The sequence below is a fragment of the Xyrauchen texanus genome, chromosome 18 (assembly GCF_025860055.1).
Source record: "Xyrauchen texanus isolate HMW12.3.18 chromosome 18, RBS_HiC_50CHRs, whole genome shotgun sequence".
NCBI lineage: Eukaryota > Metazoa > Chordata > Actinopteri > Cypriniformes > Catostomidae > Xyrauchen > Xyrauchen texanus.
The window spans coordinates 28,224,607-28,243,954 of NC_068293.1; the positions used below are offsets into that span (position 1 = coordinate 28,224,607).

At 37.9% G+C, this 19,348-nt stretch overlaps 1 protein-coding gene across 4 annotated transcripts in view; it reads left to right on the forward strand.

Moving 5' to 3' along the window:
• LOC127659078 (TBC1 domain family member 4-like) overlaps positions 1-19,127 on the forward strand; it is a 39,197-nt gene extending 20,070 nt beyond the window's left edge. For 2 of the 4 annotated variants that reach the window (XM_052148713.1, XM_052148714.1), the window contains exons 11-20: positions 4,216-4,424; positions 5,860-6,011; positions 6,728-6,931; positions 8,662-8,823; positions 9,312-9,470; positions 10,849-11,093; positions 12,913-13,072; positions 13,253-13,422; positions 14,334-14,510; positions 15,692-19,127. In XM_052148713.1, coding sequence (XP_052004673.1) covers positions 4,216-4,424; positions 5,860-6,011; positions 6,728-6,931; positions 8,662-8,823; positions 9,312-9,470; positions 10,849-11,093; positions 12,913-13,072; positions 13,253-13,422; positions 14,334-14,510; positions 15,692-15,922 — 1,869 coding nt within the window. In that variant the 3' untranslated portion in view covers positions 15,923-19,127. Of the gene's footprint in view, positions 1-3,227; positions 3,366-4,215; positions 4,425-5,859; positions 6,012-6,727; positions 6,932-8,661; positions 8,824-9,311; positions 9,471-10,848; positions 11,094-12,912; positions 13,073-13,252; positions 13,423-14,333; positions 14,511-15,691 lie in introns of those variants that run through there. The other 2 variants (XM_052148716.1, XM_052148715.1) reach the window with 2 other exon arrangements.
• Positions 19,128-19,348: the final 221 nt, after the last annotated feature.

Sequence of the window (19,348 nt, forward strand, 5' to 3'; positions counted from 1 at the left end):
GTATTAGTTAAGGTTTTGCACAAGAAAATAGTAATATATTTGTAAAACATCATAATTTTTCACCCTCACTTAACCCTCTGTCAAAAACGCTCTGTTTTTTTGCTACCTCTCCTTTAAGACTTGTATATGCCTGTTATGATTAGCTCTTGGCTCTTGAATGACCTGCTCTCTGCTTGCCATCTCACTGCTCACCATCACTGAGGAGGGCTACTGAAGTAATGAAGTGTGTTGTTGAGGCGGTCAGATGCAAATGTCTACCACAGTGTCAGTCTTCTGAATCAGAAGGCTGGAGCCTAGTTAGGCTGGATATCTCGGGTGCCATGTCATCAAGGACTGTCGAAGGCCATCTCAATTGTGAGGACCCTTGGAAGACTGCCTCGTTTCACAGCCTTCGTTCACCATATTTTGGAGGATGCCTCAAGTACATCCTTTGTGGCCTTTAGTCACCCATAATCCCTTGCAAATGTCCCAATTTATTAACACATTTTTTTTTAAAACAAGTAACCCTGCGTGCTATTGCAATGTCCTGGTGTCTTCTTCTATATCTGCTAAGATATAAACAATTTTCACATCTGTCATCTACTATGCTGCTTGTTCTCCCTTCAAAGTTTTTGCGGCATGACCGCAGAGATGGAAAATGTTATGATGTAGCCGTGCACACTTACAGTACATGTAGGAGCCTAGCTTACAGCCTCAGATGGACTGGTCTAAGAAGGACAGAGCAACAGCCTTACGATTAAGAGGCATCCTGTGACATCATAATGTGGAAGAAGTAGAGAACTGCTCTTTTTGCATTGAGGAGCAAGTTTTGATTTCTGATACTTACAGTACATTTTTAAATTACACTGCCTGGGGGAACATGGATGGCGTGGTTTGGACGTGTGAATGGGAGCTCTATGCACTTTGCTAGTTTTAATACTATTAATGTCATAAACCGTTGAGATTCGATACACTCCCATAACTGTTCTAGGCAATATAGCAATATGTCAAAGGATTCAAAATCCTCAGGCTCTGGAGACATTAAAACACACTTACATGCTCAAGCTGACACCCCCGAGGAGCAGGCCGTGAGCCAGGGAACCAATTTGGTCAGGGAAGTGCGGGAAGTTTGGCGAGAAATGTTGAACATGCCAGCAATGCTGAAGAAGGTCGTTGCTGACTTGGATGATCTTGCTGTAATACATAGATCGATTACTGCCATGGAGACAAAATTCACTGAGACAAAGATTCACAAGAGTGGAGATGTCGAGAAATTGATTAAATATCTGGAGTCATCGGAGAGGGAATTATCTGCTAATCCGTTAGTGAATAAGGTGGATTTGGAGCGTGTCTGGGAGAAGACTTGGAGAACCGTAGCCACAGTATTGTTTGAATTCCAGAGACCGAAGAAGATCAGGATATGGTGAAATTCCCGGACGGGTTCTTTCCGAGTATGCTCCACATAACGGGCCATAAGCTGGAAATCGAGCAAACTCACAGTGTTCCGGCTCTACGATCAGGCCCTGATCCATTCTGGCCCAATTTCTGAGATCATCCGATAAAGATCTTGTGCTACGTGAGGCGAGAAGTAAAGGAAGTCTTTCTTGGAAGAACCACAGCATTTTCATTGTACCAGACTTTGCGAATTCAACGAGAGAAATGTGATTGATTCAAGGAATGCAAGAAACTCTTACATCAACAGAAGGTCTCATTTGCACCGATGTTCCCAGACAAATTGAGAAAAGATGCTAAGGATGGCTGTAAAATATTAATGTCCCCAGCAAGCGATGTCCTTCATTAAGTCAATGGAGTAAGTTATTTTGTAGTTCTCACGTTGCAGCCGAGTGGACGGACTCACTGAACATTCACTTGAATGTCTGATTAAACTGAGCGCCTTTTGTTTCTTTTTTGCTGGTTCCGCCCTGTGGCTGGAATTTGTTTTAAGAAGTAACACTCCTTCGGGAGTTTGTTTTGTGGAGTATTTATTACAAGTCATTGGAGAGATTAGGTCATTTGTTGCACTCATGTAGCATACGAATGGGCTGGCTCACTGAACATTTGTTTGACTGTCCAAGGAAACTGAGTGCCCCTTTTGTGTTTTTTTGTTTTTGTTTATTGTTTTTTGGTTCTGTTCCTATTATTGGCTGGAGTTTATTTTGTGGAGGAACACGCCATCAGGACAGTTATGTGGATGAATCTACACGTTCTAATTTTAATATAAAATTAATATAAAATAATTTTTTCAAATCTAGTTTTAATATAAAGGTTTTCGAGCGATGTGGGCAGGTGGACTTCATTACATTTATCTATGATTGGGAAGGTTAAAGTTATCAAAATAACATTAACCTTCCTGTAGCAGGTAGTTGAATTGTATTCCAAAATTCATATAGCTGCTATTGTCTCTCCCTATAGATGTCCCCCTCTCTCATTTTAAGTAATTTGATAGCATAGCGAAGTCCTTCATTTGGAATGGTAAACATCCCAAATTACATATCAGTAAATTTCATAGGCCGATAGAAAAAGGTGGGCTAGGCCTACTCAAGATTTTGTTTTATTATTATGCGTTCGGTCTCAGGCAGTTGGCTTATTGGTTGCTTCCACCTGAGAGAGCCCCTCCCTGGTTTTGTAGTGAATAGGAAGTTCTTGCCATATTTTGCTGTGAGAGAGTTTTTCAGAGATTAGTACATTATTCCAATTTAGAAAACATGCTGACCTGATTGTATAACGTTTTCTATCATATCTAGTGCTAAAATGAAATTGTACAAATTCTGCACTGTTTGACAACTCTATTATCTCTATTACCCTGCCAAGAGAGCTTCAGCATGTGTTTTTAAACCCATTATGTGGTTTGGACCATTTGATTTTCAAAATGTATCTGTTGGCACCTGAGATAAGTGGACATGTTTTGAAATGTATGTGAGCAGAGGGAGAAAGAGCATTGTGCAGCCGTTGCTGGTTTCCTGGCCCTGCTGTGGACTGACTAACAGGAGAGCACAAGTTCAGGAACTGTTGTAGCAAAGGGACAGGAAACAGAGTGATGAAGAGAGCAAGAAAGAGACTCTTCCTATAGCCTGTACAGTAAACACCAGCCAAAAACATCTATTGTACTGCGGTCCACCTCCAACTGCTCATGTGTGTCTGATGTGTCACAGCCCATTAACATACAATAGATCACACAGCGTGTGCGTAGTCATGCTACCTCCAGTCCTGCCACTTCTGCATGGGGAAGCGATCCGATACTCAGGCTGGACGAGATGAGGGAAAACACTGGGTGACATTACAATTAATAGTTGATGTAGCTGGCATCAAGTGTTTGGTTTGTCTGAAACTTGAAGGTTGTGCTTTCATATCTCGCTAGACTGCTCACTACAGAGAATTTCTTTCTGGTATTGATTCCTTTTCTTGTGCCGAGTGTGGATTGGAATGTGGGTTTTGACTTGACTGTTGAGTTGAATGGATTACAAATGGGCTATTTTTTTAATATCGGTCTGTTGATAATGGATTTGTAGAAGCTGATGCTGGTATGTAGCGACCAGGGTGGCCAATGGATGATACAATGTCTGTATATAGTGGAGACTGGGGCTAGTTGTCACACATTTTACTCAAGAGAATATTTCTCAGGTTAGTTTTGAAAGTCAATTTCTGCTTAGCCACATAAAAGTCCTGGCTACAAAAAAATAAGCTATTGAACATTTTCACTTGAGAAAAAAGATTGACCTTTTAAGACAACATGCCCCAGTAGCAAGGTATGTTGTCACACTATATGGGGTATGTTTTCTCAACGAGACCTAATCCAGTGGCGCATGTTTCATATGGACATTGGGGTGTGATGGGGGAACGACCAGAGCACAAAAAAGATTGTAATTTAAGAGGGATTTAAAAAAAACACATATTTGTGCAATATGTCTTTTGACTCCAAATCATATACTAGCCTTGGAGACAACATCCCTGTGTCACAACTAGCCGGTCTCCCCTTTATATGAATGACAGCTTCTGTTAATTGGCCCAGTTATCGACTGATATTGTCGAAAAAAACAAATATAGGTAAATTAATTTGGATGAACAATACAAATCGGTCTATCACTCCCTCCACTACTTAAATGGTCTCAAATGAGAAAATTGAGAATATTGTCCATGAAGGTGGCACATTATGTTCCTCACTGTACATGACTATCAGCTTCCTGATTGGTCCATCTCATCACCAATCTATTCTGAATTCATTCTCTTCTCACCCAGCAGGGCGACTCACCTGGTGATTCCCCACCTGGGACTCCACCCAGTTACGCTGAGGACAATGCAGATGCCCCACAGTTCCGTCGCAGGGCACACACCTTCAGCCACCCGCCCCTCAAGAAGAAGATCTCCTTCACTGAGGTTTCGTCCCAGGGCTGTAAGGCTCCACTGCACAGGCAACAGTCTTTAGCCCCAGAGCTGCTACAGAGCAGGTAATGCATCACTTTCTGTTTGCTTTTCTGTGAAAAAGCTATATATATCTTCTCTCCTGTTTTTTAGCAGTCATATGATGCCTCGGCACAGATGGCCAGATAATGTGCTGAAAATAGCTACAATACTACTTTCATTATGTGTAAAAGAGCTTTCAAAGTGTAAAATACAATACTACATTCTCACTAATTAACCCGCCCCTACAATACTACTTTCTCACTAATTACCCTGCCCCTACAATACTACTTTCTCACTAACAAACCCGCCCCTACAATACTACTTCCTCACTAACTAACCCGCCCCTACAATACTACTTTCTCACTAACTAACCCACCCCTACAATACTACTTTCTCGCTAACTACCCTGCCCCTACAATACTACTTTCTCACTAATTAACCCGTCCCACAATAGTACTATCTCACTAACAAACCCGCCCCTACAATACTACTTTCTCACTAATTAACCCGCCGCACAATACTACTTTCTCACTAACAAACCCGCCCCTACAATACTACTTCCTCACTAACTAACCCGCCCCTACAATACTACTTTCTCACTAACTAACCCGCCCCTACAATACTAATTTCTCACTAATTACCCCGCCCCTACAATACTACTTTCTCACTAATTAACCCGCCCCTACAATACTACTTTCTCACTAATTACCCCGCCCCTACAATACTACTTTCTCACTAACCAACCCGCCCCTACAATACTACTTTCTCACTAACTAACCCGCCCCTACAATACTAATTTCTCACTAATTACCCCGCCCCTACAATACTACTTTCTCACTAATTAACTTGCCCCTACAATACTACTTTCTCACTAATTACCCTGCCCGTACAATACTACTTTCTCACTAACTAACCCAACCCTACAATACTACTTTCTCACTAACCAACCCGCCCCTACAATACTACTTTCTCACTAACCAACCCGCCCCTACAATACTACTTTCTCACTAACCAACCCGCCCCTACAATACTAAATTGTCGCTAACCAACTCGCCCCTTTCTCGCTTGAAATGAAATAAAAGTTGGAAAAAGTTTAAAAAAGAAAACTGGCACATTGATTGGTAGATAGTGAAAAGACCTGAAATTATCTGTGTCCATGGTTCATCTTTGCATTATTCGACTGTTCCTTATTCTGAAGTTCTTATTTACTTCCGACTACTGCCTAATCTTTCTCTTTTTCTCAAAACAAGTATCCTGTGTTTTCTGCAGTTTATGCATGCAACCAATTAACATCTCTTGTGACTCTGTAAACTGCTTCTTAATTGCTTACAAGCTTTTTCTAAGCTGTATTACTGAATGAACATGTTATATGTATGTCGTAATAATCAGTTTATATCTGGGGTTAAAACTGAGGGCATACTATGTTTAATGTCTTAAAACCTTATTTGAAGGAGTGTGTTTGATTTTGTTTGTCTCTAGTGGTAACGGGGAGGGCAGGAAGAGGTCTCTGTCAGCTTGTAGCACCGATTCTTTGACCGTGGTACCTCTACGCAGAGTTTCCTGGCGTCAGAAGATTTTCCTGAGGGTGGCATCACCCATGAACAAACCCTCAGCGTCTATGCAGAACATAGGTTGGTATATATGCGCACACATGCGTGTACACACAGAAAAAAACATGCAGACAGGTGTGACACTACACCCTGTCCTCCCACCTGTCGTATTTATAGTAAATGCTGCAGGATAAATCATTGTTCTGTAAGCTTAATTGCACAGTACTTCTTCTGCTTCCTGGTAATGAGCTATTTAGTGAAATTCAAGAAGAAACCCCACCCTGAAACTAACTACAGTAATATCATGGTTTTATGGACATTTACTTTAAAAAATGGCTTGGAGCACCATGTAAATAACATGATATATGAATATGGTGATTATATTGTGGTGGCCACACTTAAAAATTCAGGAATGTCATTGTATTTGACATAAAAATAACAAATCAAGCAAAGGTAGTACATGGATACCTTTCAAGTGAGGTGTGTTCAAGTGTTAATGATAGAACTATAGATGTACATTTTACCAAAAAATATTTGAAGACTTTCTGGTTGTCACATTGTGGAAAAATGGCTAAAAGTGGCTTAAGTGTCCAAATACTTTTTGAGGCCACTGTATGTCAAAGTACTTTTATATTACCATCTGATAGTATTGATATATCATGGTACAGACACAGTATTTTTATTTATTTATTTTGTGAGGTAAATGCACAATATAACATCCATAAATCCACTTCATTCTCCATTCCATCTGAACATAAGTTTTCGACACATTGTGATCAGTGTCTGCTGTTTTTCAGACCACATGGACAGCCGGGAGTTGCTGCCTCTGTCTCCTCGGTCTTTGGACCAGGATTCTAATGCCAGCCCCCTGTCCCCAGAGAAGGGCTTTGGTGGAGAGAGTGACCGGCGCTCCTCAGCGGACTATATGGCCTTGTGGAAGAAAGCAATCCACCAACAGATTCTTCTCATCCGCATGGAGAAGGAGAATCAGCGCCTGGAGGGTTGGTGTTTCTACGCTATCTGTCTTTGTTCTTCCTCTGTCATTATCCAACCTCCCATCCATTTGTCTTCCCTCATTACTGTAATGGCACACATAAAGGTTTAGTTCACCTAAAAAATGAAAATTCTGTCATCATTTACTCACCCAGATATTGTTTAAACCTGTATGATATTTCTTTCTATCATGGAGCATAACATAATTATTTTTTGAAGAATGTCGTATATGTAGCACTTTTCTATACAATGAAGGCAGTCACGTTCCAAAAAAGGACGATAAAAGTAATCTATATGACTTGTGTGCTCTATTCCAAGATTTCAGAAGAAGGCTCTGAATACGAGATTTGAGAGCTATGGCAGAGGTGAAGATTTGTCAGTCAATGTCAATGTCAGATTATTTATAAAGCACAATTAAAAACAACAGCAGTTGACCAATGTGCTGTACAGCAATGATTACAATTTTACAGAAAGTTTACAAAGTTTACAGTATAAAAATAGCTATTCAAGACAAAATAAAATACAATGCTCATTAAACATCACCGTATATCTAGGATCTATTATAAGTTAGTGAAAAGAGATTCATTTTTGAATTTTAGTGAAAATTTGAAGATTTTCAGTGAATAACAGATTCAATTTCAGTCAGTTCCTTATTTTTAGAGAGGCAAGTGCCTTTGCTTCTGTTTTACATTCTAGGACAAAATTATGTATAGATTGGAATGTTTGGATATGATGTTCATGCTCTTTAAGAACATTCTTTAATTTATGTGACCTCTGGGCTACAGCTGGGCTCTGGTCTTTCAGAAATGTTTTTTCCAGCTCTTTTACACATAATGAAAGGTTTATATTGGCTCAAGTTTATTTCAGTAGAGCAAAACTTATATATTTGCCTCTGTTGGTTAATTCACATCATAGGAATCATTCACCCAAGAAGGAAATTCTGGTGGAAGTGTATTTACTCAACCTCATGTTGTTCCAAACCACTACAGTGGAACACAAAAGGAGATGTGAAGCACTATGTTGATCTCAGTCACCATTCACTTTCATTGCATCTTTTTTCCCAATCAATGAAAGTGAAAGGTGTCTGGAACTATCCCCAAAATCTAAGTCTCTTCATCTGTTCTTTTCCTCTGATTTTTATTTTTCTGTCTGTTTGTGTGTGCTTTGGCGTCGAACAAATTGAATAAATATATCTGAGTAGAAGGTAAGATAATATAGCCACCTAGCTTGGCTTCAATGTAGTTTGGCTTCAATGTAGTTTACAAACCAGCATGACACAGATAAGTACTCTGAGCTTAAGATGTTCTCAAGCACTGAAAAACAAGCTGCAATATAAAGAAATAAGTGAACTTCAGCTCTCTTTAGAAATGATCTTCTTTGCATTGGTGTGTCTTGAATGTCTTGTCGGCTTTTAGGATAAAAATGCATCCTGTCGAGGGCATCATTTGCTCTGTTGTATGAGCCTAGAGTCTAGCAGAGCATCTTTATCTTGTTCAACTGCTAAGATATTCTTGTTTGCTTTACCTTGGCATGGTACAAATGCATTTTAATGATTTGGAAGGTTAAAGGGGCTTGGCCATATTTTAAATCACAGAATAATATTCATCCTTTTGACTCTCTGAATGTCACTTTGCATGTAAAAACAATTCGTAGATCTTTCATCTGTCCTAACATTAGTCATAATAAATAAAAAAAAGCTGAGCAATGCTTAGCATGTGTCTGTTTTCTCACCCCGCAGCCAGCCGCGATGAACTGCACATCCGTAAGATGAAGCTGGACTACCAGGAAATGTGTCAGTGCTTAAAAGATGTGCAGGCCCTGTGGGACAGGAAGTTGAGCAGTCCCTGCCGTACTAAAATACAGTGGGACAAGGATGAGATCCACAATGCTGTCTACCAGGGTAAAAACTCAAAAACATCCTGACAACTTCAGTCATTAATCTTCAATTTTCTATTAGATAAAGAAATATTTGAAGTTAACCCTCACTGCTAAATCTAAAGCTCATAAATGTTAACCATTAAAGATTGTTCCATTATGTCAGCAGCAGATGTGCGTCACGTTATAACGTGACAAAAAAATGCAGCGCACCTTCTGTTGACTTATTTTGTGTTAAGTGTTGCACTGTTAGTCCAGCCACTATTATTTTTCCATCTTTCTGAACTAAAGTGATTTATTTAAAAATATAATATGTTTGAGTTAATAACTTTTAATTTTGATTGTTATATGTTTAAATTACTTCTGACCATTACTGTACATCAAAGCCTGTTTGTATTGTTTTTGATCTTTGATGTACTGATTGAAATCATATCTTGTTCCTAAACACTTACCACCACTAATACTAACATGATTTTACACACTCTGTTTACTCTGTGCATGTGTGTGCTGTAGGTGTCCCTAAAAGTCAGCGAGGGGAGGTTTGGCTCCTACTCTCTCAGCAGTACCGTCTGCATCACCGCCTGCCGCAGCGGCAGCAGCCTCCAGATACACCTTATCAGGATCTGCTCAAGCAGCTTACAGCACAGCAACACGCCATTCTGGTCGATCTCGGTCTGTATACAACCCAAGTATATTTCACATGTTCCTTTGGTTCATATCAAGACACTAGCATCTCCAAGGTCATGGGTTAAATTCCCAGGGAACACACATAGTGATAAAATGTATACATAGAATGCATTATTAAACACAATGTTGGCTAAACAGTTCTGTGCAAAGGTTTTTGGAAGTTTTGAAAAGTGTTGTACAGTAAAAATGTTTTCAAAAATATGCACAGTAGTTTGCACAGTTTGTTGGCAGATATGTTGTTCCATGCATCTTGGAGATCTTGCCACAGATCTATGTATTTAGTCTGTCTCAATTGCTTCTGTCTCTTCATGTAATCCTAGATTGACTTAAAGGGATAGTTCAACCATAAATGAAAATTCTCATAATTTACTCACCCTCATCCCATCCCAGATGTGTATGACTTCCTTTCATCTGCTGAACACAAACAAGATTTTTAGACGTATATTTTAGTTCTGTTGGTCCATACAATGCAAGTGAATGGGTGTCAAAACTTTGAAGCTTCAAAATCCATATAAGGGCAGCATAAAAGTACTCCAGACAACTCTGGTGGTTAAATCCATATCTTCTGAAGTGATATGATAGGTGTGGGGGAGAAATAGATACATTTTTAAGTCCTTTTCCCTTCTGTTTCACTTTCTCCTCTTCTCTTTTTTAGTGATTCAAATTCTTACTGCAAATTGCCCCCTACTGGGCAGAGAGGAGAATTTATGATAAAAAATGACTTCAATATAGATCTGTTTCTTGACCACACCTATCATATCGTGTCTGAACACATGGATTTAACAACTGGAGTCATATGGATTACTATCATGCTCCCTTTATGTGGATTTTGGATGCACACATGTTGGCACTCATTCACTTGCATTGTGGGGACCTACAGAGCTGAAATATCCTTCTAAAAATCATATTTTGTGTTCTGCAGAAGAAAGAAAGTCATACACATCTAGGATGCCAGGAGGGTGAGTAAATCATGAGAGAATTGACATTATTGGGTGTACTAACCCTTTAATGATGTTGAGATCTGGGCTCTGATAGGGCTCCTTGTACTACTTCAATTATGACTGCAATAGGAATTATTGTAAATCTAAACTGTTTTATTTTCTATTGACACACTAAAGCAGAATATACAATATAACCATCTTAAGACAAATGTTTTTGTGAAACATGCCAACCTCTCTTAGTTTCTGCACAAGATGAAACTTAGTATAGTGCTTATAGTTGACTCGCCATATTTAAATATCATATTAAGGGATTATTTGCTCTTAAATGCAAAAATGTGTTGAAAAACATTAAATTTTTTCAAGATATTTTGCTGTATTTTTGACCCAGCACATAAATACAATTATGCAAATTTTTTCCCCAGGCCGGACTTTCCCCACACACCAGTATTTCAGCACTCAGCTTGGTGCTGGGCAGCTGTCTCTTTATAATCTACTGAAGGCATACTCCCTGTTGGACACGGAGGTGGGCTACTGCCAGGGCATCAGTTTTGTAGCTGGTGTGCTGCTGTTGCATATGAGTGAAGAGCAGGCATTTGACACCCTCAAGTTGCTCATGTATGACCTAGGCATCAGACGGCAGTACCGTCCCGACATGATCTCTCTGCAGGTGTGTGTGAGTGTGTGTGGGGGAGCGTGTTAGTTTTCATTAGCTCATGTTTTTCTTTTGGAACTGGTTTTGTAAGTTTGCTTGGTTTAATGTGCCTATTGTTAAATGTTGTATGACTAGTTTTTGTAAAGTTTAACAGAATGATAAAGGAACAGCATTTTCCAGTTGGTAGATCTTAATGTTTTTATATGAATTACTTTGTGTTCCCTGTGCTGTTAAAAATGTGATTATTGGTCTATAAGTTTTACACATAAAGAAATGAACAGCAAAGTTTGTTTAAATGAATGTACACTCACAGGAATTTAAGTCTCCAGTCATATTAGTGCCCCTAAAAAGCTGTTTTGTTTTACATGGAGTAGGTCGCCTCTGTGTACCTGCCATGTTGAGATCAGATGAACAGTTTTATATTTAAACAATTAAACTAATTAATCATGGGTGTCAAATATGGTTGTAAATAAGGGAATTTCTTCAGTTGCATCGGTAGATGAAAACTTCCACACTAGTTAGGTATCAGGTCGTACTGGCAAGGTTAAACATAAACATAAAATTACTTGGTGCACCTTTAAGAGATAAATAGCTCAATTGACAGCATTTATTGTATAATGTTGATTACCACAAAAATGTATTTCCTCTGGTCTCAGTGGCACAGAGGTCAATGAGGCACTTACAATGAAAGTAAACTGTGTTTAAACTGTGAAAGTAAAAAGGGTTTAAAGGCAGAAATGTTTTAATAAAAGCAGTTAGATTAATTCTTCTGTTAAAACTTGTGTATTATTTTAACTGTAAAGTTGTTTAAATTGTCATTTTAGGGTTGTTACAACAAAGTTGCAAAATTGAATGTAACTTTACACAGAGAAGATTAGTAAGTGATTTTATCAAAATAAAATAGTCTTGTGGCTATACTTTTGAAGATGTTTACGGATTGCCCCATTCACTTCCATTGTGAGTACCTTACTGTAACTGCAATTTTTGCCTTTTCTTTTTTTTTAAGACGTAATTGATTATATTTTTTATTTTTTTTATTTTTTTGTAAAATAAAAAGTAAATATATATATATATATATATATATATATATATATATATATATATATATATATATATGTCATTTTTTTTTTTTTTTGTGGTTATCAACAGTATGCCACAAATGCTGTCAAATGAGCTTAACTGGTTTTGAACCTAGAATATTCCTTTAATTTTAATTAGATTAAATTAGAACTAATTGTTAAGGTTTTAGACTTCTGAATCTATTATTTGATTTATGATTTTACATTGATGAAACTTAATAAAGATGTTATGAATAATATCGATGTACATTATACATCATATTCCAAAATTCAGATTACAGCTGGACAAGGTTACCCCAGGGACTTCATGCCCCACATTAGGTGGTCATCTTACCCCGAGTGGCTTTCAATTTTGTGTTGAAACAACTAAATCAGCAAATGTTTAAAATAATTTATTATCACATCATAGTTCTGGTCATGCTAAACTCAATACTTAAGATAGCATGCTAAATTTAAGAGGGCTTATTGCCAATACACTTGAACTCCCCTCATTGGAATGTCCCACACACACACACAATCACATTCACACAAGTGAAATGCAAACACAACTGTCACCACCTCGTACACTGTTCACAGTAAGAGTTTCCTCCTCAGCTGTCTGTGGTTATACATCATCAGATATGCCAATGTTTAATCCTTCTGAGAAAGAGAGAGAGAGGGGGAGATAGACTGTCTTAGCCAGTCCCAGTTCAACCTGTTTAAAGTTCACTTCTCTAAGTGTGAGGGCTGTTTTCTCTTTTGTTTTCTCTGTGTAGATCCAGATGTACCAGCTGTCCCGACTGCTGCACGACTATCACCGTAACCTGTACGCACACCTGGAGGAGCATGAGATCTGCCCCAGCCTGTACGCCGCGCCCTGGTTTCTCACTCTCTTTGCCTCTCAGTTCCCGCTCGGATTTGTTGCCCGTATATTTGGTATTTCACTTCCTACTTAACTCTGTAACACTAATACAGGCCAGAATGAATGTAGTATGTGACCTGACTGAGAATAGTAGTTTAAATCCACATACAGTATACATGTCAGTTGTTGTGTTAAGTTTTTGATGTCATTGTGGCCATTGTGTTGCTGTTAACTCTCCTGTGCATGTGTGGTAGACCTCCTGTTTGTCCAAGGCACAGAGGTGATTTTTAAGGTGGCCTTGTGCTTGCTGAGCAGCCACGAGGGAGAGATACTGGAGTGTGACGGCTTTGAAAGCGTTGTGGACTACCTTAAATCTACCATTCCCACCCTCACTCACAGCCAAATGGAAGAGACAATAACCAAGGTAAATTTAAACCAGAATAAGCCAATATGTGGGGATTTGTGAGAAAAGAATCCAATAGACACACAGAACAATTTAGTCTTCAAATGCAGTACTGACAAATCTTTGACATTCTATTACAGGTATAAACAATCATCATTATGCTTTTCTTTGATACACAAACAGGAAAAAATTATTTCTGTGTTTGGCTGTTACTAAATTATTACTGTATTATCTGTCCAATGATAGTTAAGTAATTTTTTTTACACACAATTGGATTAAAAATTCTAAATAAAAAATGTATTCCTGAGAATACTCAATGCCACTTTCTGAATTTAACAACTTAATGAGGTCATGTGACAGAAATGGTGGCATACTACTGTTAAGATATGTTTGTTGCATACTAAATACTGTTTTACTTGCTGTTTGTTCAAATGCTGCACACAGTGTATACTATGCAGTAATGCAGTACACTAGTGTTCCATTCTGCACATGGCCAAACAGCCCAGATTGGAATGCACTTTATTTGACCACTTGATGGTGCCACTTGTCTTGATTTTCAAAACCATAGATGTGTAGAATCTTTTATTGTTGATGTTGAACAAATTGTGAAAATTCAGTGAAATTGCATTTATTAATAATTTTTATTTATTTATAGTTAGATATCTTTTTTGCTAGGCTACGTGTATATGCAAGTATACACTAGTGAGAACACAGCCACTATTTCATCTTTATTCATGAAACAATGTCACCCTCCACTGTTTCCAGCTGAGGTCTATGACACAGAATTGTGCTTAAAATAGGTAGAAGAACAACCAATTGTAAAACACCCACATTATGTTGCAATCTGATTTGGGAAAACATGTAACTTTAATTATAAACAAACCTGTGCCATGTTAGCTGATAATAACTGTCTGTGAAATATTGGTTATCAGGCTATCGAGATGGACATCTCAAAGCAGCTGCATACGTATGAGGTGGAGTACCATGTCTTGCAGGATGAACTGGCAAATGCTCCTCCACCATCAGAGGAATCTGATAGACTAGACAATTTGGAGAAAGCCAATGCCCAGCTCAAGAAACAGAACATGGAAGTACTGGAGAAACTGCAGGTCTGTAATGGCGCCTCACATTTGTTTAGATCATTTTTTGTTGGATAAACTTTGTATATTCTCATCAGAGCAGTGGCACAGTGGGTATTGCATATGGTATCACTTTAAAGTGTAACATTTATTAACATTAGTATATGCATTAGGTATCATGAACTAACAATGATCAATATATGTTTACAGTATTTATTCATTTTAATGTTAACTATAAAAAAATGTTTTTACATTGTTAGTTCATGTTAGTTATTAATGCATTAACTAATGTAAGCACATATAAATTAAAATTAAAAAAAGTTATAGTATTTGTTCCAAATAGCATTAACCAAGATTAATAAGTAAGGTGTAAAATTAATTCATGTTAACTAATGTCATTAACTAATGTTAACAAATGTTATTTATTACCTTATTTTCACGTGTTACCGTGCATATGCTTGAAACACGCTTGTGCTCAGAGGGTACAGGTTCAAATCAAACTTGCATTGTGTATCTTCACTTTTCTGTCCAGTTCTTCACTATGCTAATAATTAAATTGAAAGCAAAATGTGGAATTTTCTCACAAATCTAAAGCACATAATGTAGTGGCTTGAAAAACAGGGAAGTGTTTTGTGCTATTGCCAGCACAGTACAAATTTGCATTTCCCTCTCCTGAGAAAAGACATACAGCCTAAAACCTGAAATCTTTACAGATACGCCTCTCAGTCTACCCTAGATTACTAAAATGGTTTCTTTTCATTTTGTCTTTCACATTTAAAATGTAAAAGGAGATATCAAATGGCAATCATTTTGTTGATCCATTGTCCCTTAGTGTGTATATGTTGAGAAATGTGGGAGAATGAATTATCCTTGAAAATCTGTTACTCTAAAAATGTAATGCCACAACATTGCATTCTATGTAGCAAAAATGCCTCATATAAAAAACAGAAATCAAAAAAGAAATCTGTTTTCTAACATTTGATTTCTATCTAGCAGTGGGTTTAGTGCCTCTGCAGACACTTTAATGACCTGTAGCTGTCTGGAATTGTATTAGCTGTCTCACAGGCTAGTTTTATTGAATCTGTTGCTAATATGAGGTGCGTTTCATGAAAAGTGTCAAATGAAAATGCTGGACAAAACCTCTCCCGTTAATAAGTACATTTCTGACACAGTTCATTACATGATACTCATGTTTGGCTTTGTATTAATAGGTGGCTCGTTTGAAGGTTCAGACCTTGGAGAGCAGCGTGGAAAGCTTCCTGTCACGTGAGAGCAAGATGAAACACCTGATCCATTCTCTGGAGCAGGACAAAGCTTCCTACCAGAAGACCATCGAGCGCATGCGTAGCAGTTTGCCCGTGGAAGCCATGGCTGATGTGGAGATGACACAACTGAAGTCCAGCACTAACAGACAAGCCAAAGCAGCTAGTAAAAAGCCTTGAACCGACCAGCAGATTTCTGACGAAAGGGCACAACCCCCCTCCCCTGACTTTGGTGCTTGTATCCTGAGAGATTGAGTCAACAGCTTTATGTAGAAGACATTTCACTACATGCTTGTAGGCCAGGTGTAGATTGATAAGCATCACCGCACCCAAATAAGAACGTCTGCTGCTTCCTCATTTACGTCCCCAAAGTGCTTCACTCTTTATTGCCTAATTGAATCTTTTCCTTTGTTTGAGAGTTGGGAATGTTTGAATTAGAGGACACTTTGCTGCCACATTGTTCAGAGTACTTGAAAACAATACAAAGTATTTTCTTTCCAAAGAGCAACATGACTTGTCTGTGTATAAGGCTTGATGCATTAATCTCTACTACACTTGGACAACCAGAGAATTGTTCACTGTGAAGGTTCTTTTTACCCAACACTCCACAAGGGTTGGATGCTGACTGAATTGAGGAAACCAAATATTTACCAGGTCGATCTTTTGCTTAAAATGCTTCACCTAAAGTGCAGGAAGTGCACCATCTGCTGCTGCGTTTCCTTTTTTCAAATGGTCCTGCTGATGACACTCCTCGATTTGGAGCTCTGGATCCCCTGTTTTGAAATGGGCTTCAGACATATCACTGTCTAAATACCTGAAGAGTAACATGTCTTTACACTGTCACCTTCCTTATTGCACAGTATTCTGTGTGGAATGCAAAAGTGTGCCTAAGAATGTGGTTTATTGTACTTTACCATAAAGATGGCAAAGATGTTATGTGTCTTTCAAATGGTTGCCTTAATTCTGCCAATCATTCAAAAAACATTGTTTGATTTTCCTTCCAAATTATCGTTTGTTTTTGTGTCACACCAGAAACTGTACTTGACATATACACAAATATGCTTGTAGTGTTGTATAAGAGTTTAGGGGGTCACGGCTTGTGTCATAATAGTCCTCAGTGTCTTGAAGAGTTGCACTGCAAAGAAGTCAATTGATCAGTCATTTTTCTTGTTTTATAGTAAAAATATGTAAACACACTAAAAAAATGAATGTACTTAAGATGCAAAATTGCATGACGATTAAAAAAAAATACATTTGTTGCAAAATGGGAGCACACAGAATAATAAACAAATTATACTTTGGATGAATTGCAAGTCGCTTTAGATAAAAGTGTCCGCCTAATGCTTAAATACATGTAAAATACTAATTTAGGGCATAATGTTTGCAGTGTGCTCAGCCTGTTATAACAGTAACCATCTGTCTGAATTTATGATGCTAAAGTAACCCTGAAAGTTTTGACAAATTGTTTTTACAGTGTATTTCATTTTTTCATTTTTCATGAATATTTTATAACACATTTGATTTGACGCTAGTTAAATTGGTCCTAGGCATCTTAAGTCTAATTCTACAAAAAGTGCAGGAAATGATGGGTGAGACGTTGAGTTAAACCACCCATTTAATAAGATGGTGGCCATATCAGATTGTACATATGAAGATGAATCACACTGTATTGGTTACTTATCTAACCATGTGTAAGTGCACTTAAAGCAGAAATATCTACTTGAACACTTGTTGGTTAAGAAGCTTTCCATCTTCACATTTTTTGTCTGGACTGATCAGAACTTGCCTGTTTTTTTGTTTGTTTTTTTCAGTTTAATTAATGAATCACAATCTGTAAGATGGCAAATGTCCTATGGTAGTGTTGGTAAGGTATTTTTCATCAAGAGCTTCTTTCAGCTTTTCTATGTTCATGTGAACATCTTTCATTGTATTTCAAAAAGTAAAGTTCCGTTCAATATGTTTTTAACTCCTACTGCAGAACTGCAGTGTTATTGATTGGTGATTGTTACCAGTGCTGTGTAAAAGCTTTCAGAACATCTTTTTTTCCTAGTTGGCAATTTTGTTTTCAGTCTTTTCTTTCTTCAGTAATACATACATGTGACAATGTAAACTAAAAAGAGTCTGTTGCAAATGTAAAAAAAAAAAGGTTAATCAAGGGCTCTTTCTTCTAATGCACACACACAATGTTGAGCAGCACATCTGTTTAGAGGAGGTACATTGTAGCAGTACCTCTGCATCAAAAAGAGTAACATTGTGAAGGATCAACCCAGTCTCATGAAAATTCATACATATTTTACAAGTTGGCTATTTCGTATGGCCCTGTGATGGACTGGCGACCTGTCCAGGGTGTCCCCCGCCTTTCGCCCAATGTTAGCTGGGATAGGCTCCAGCCCCCCGCGACCCTGTACACAGGATAAGCGGTTGACGATGGATGGATGGATGGATATTTCGTATGATTTTGTATGAGTGTGTTCGGATAAATTTGTAAGATTTCATCACGTACAAATGCCCGGATGTCTAATGTGGAAGCGCAAGGTTCGCGCCCAAGGCATTAAGGACACACTTATTAATATTATGCCCTTACCCAAACCTCTTATCTAAACCTAACCGATGAGTGTGTTAACATGATAGTAAGCTGTTGCGTGTGACAGAAGCAAGTAATTGTGTATTAGATTGAAACGATGTCCAGCGATGTAATTGGCTTCAGTGAAAGTCGTACGAACAATCAAACGATATAATACGAATTAGCCAAATTTAGAAAAGTCATATGAATTCTGACAATTTTGGCGTTAGAGTGTGTAGGAAGGATACAGGCAAAAAGATTTAAAATAAAAATGCAAAATTAAGAATAAGGTTACATTGTCCAACTTATTATTCTTGCTTGGTGTTATCACGGAATAAGATACTGTATTAATAAACAGAAAAAGACAAAACAAATTATCACCGCTCTAATTAAAACATTATAATCACATTTTGTCATGTGCCAAAACATTTTCATCATTACTGTTGTTTCCATATCAATTACAGATGAGTTTGACTGCTGCTTTTGCAATTAATCTAATGAATTTGGTTGTTTGGTCACCAGTGAAATTGTGTGTAGTGTGCTGACAGTGACTCATGATTATCTTTGCAAGATGTACTGGATTTGCCTGATCTGTCAGTCCTTCATATTTCATTAAAATTGAGTTTTATACCTCACTTTTTTTATTGCTCATACTTGGGGATAGGGATTTGATCTAAACCCAAAGTATTAAACGTCAGCAAGTAATTTGCCTTGCATTGTTTTTGCTACATACATGAATGAGTGTGCAGAGTTGTGCTGTTCTTTTTCTAATTGACCAGACTTAAAATTTGACAGACAATAAAACAAGTGGAAAAAATCTCCTAGACCAGAATATCACACAGACTTGGGCTCTTCTTAGCAACCATTCAACAAGACAGCCTGGAGATGTTTACAGTTTAGCAAAGTCAATAGGAATACATGTTTCATGATCACGCTCTAAGGTGCTGTTTGCTAGTCAGTGGTGAATTAAAAGGTTGCCGTTGTGTGCCCTGTAGTTCGAAGCATTAGTTCACCCAAAAATGTAAAGCAATTAAAATCGTTTC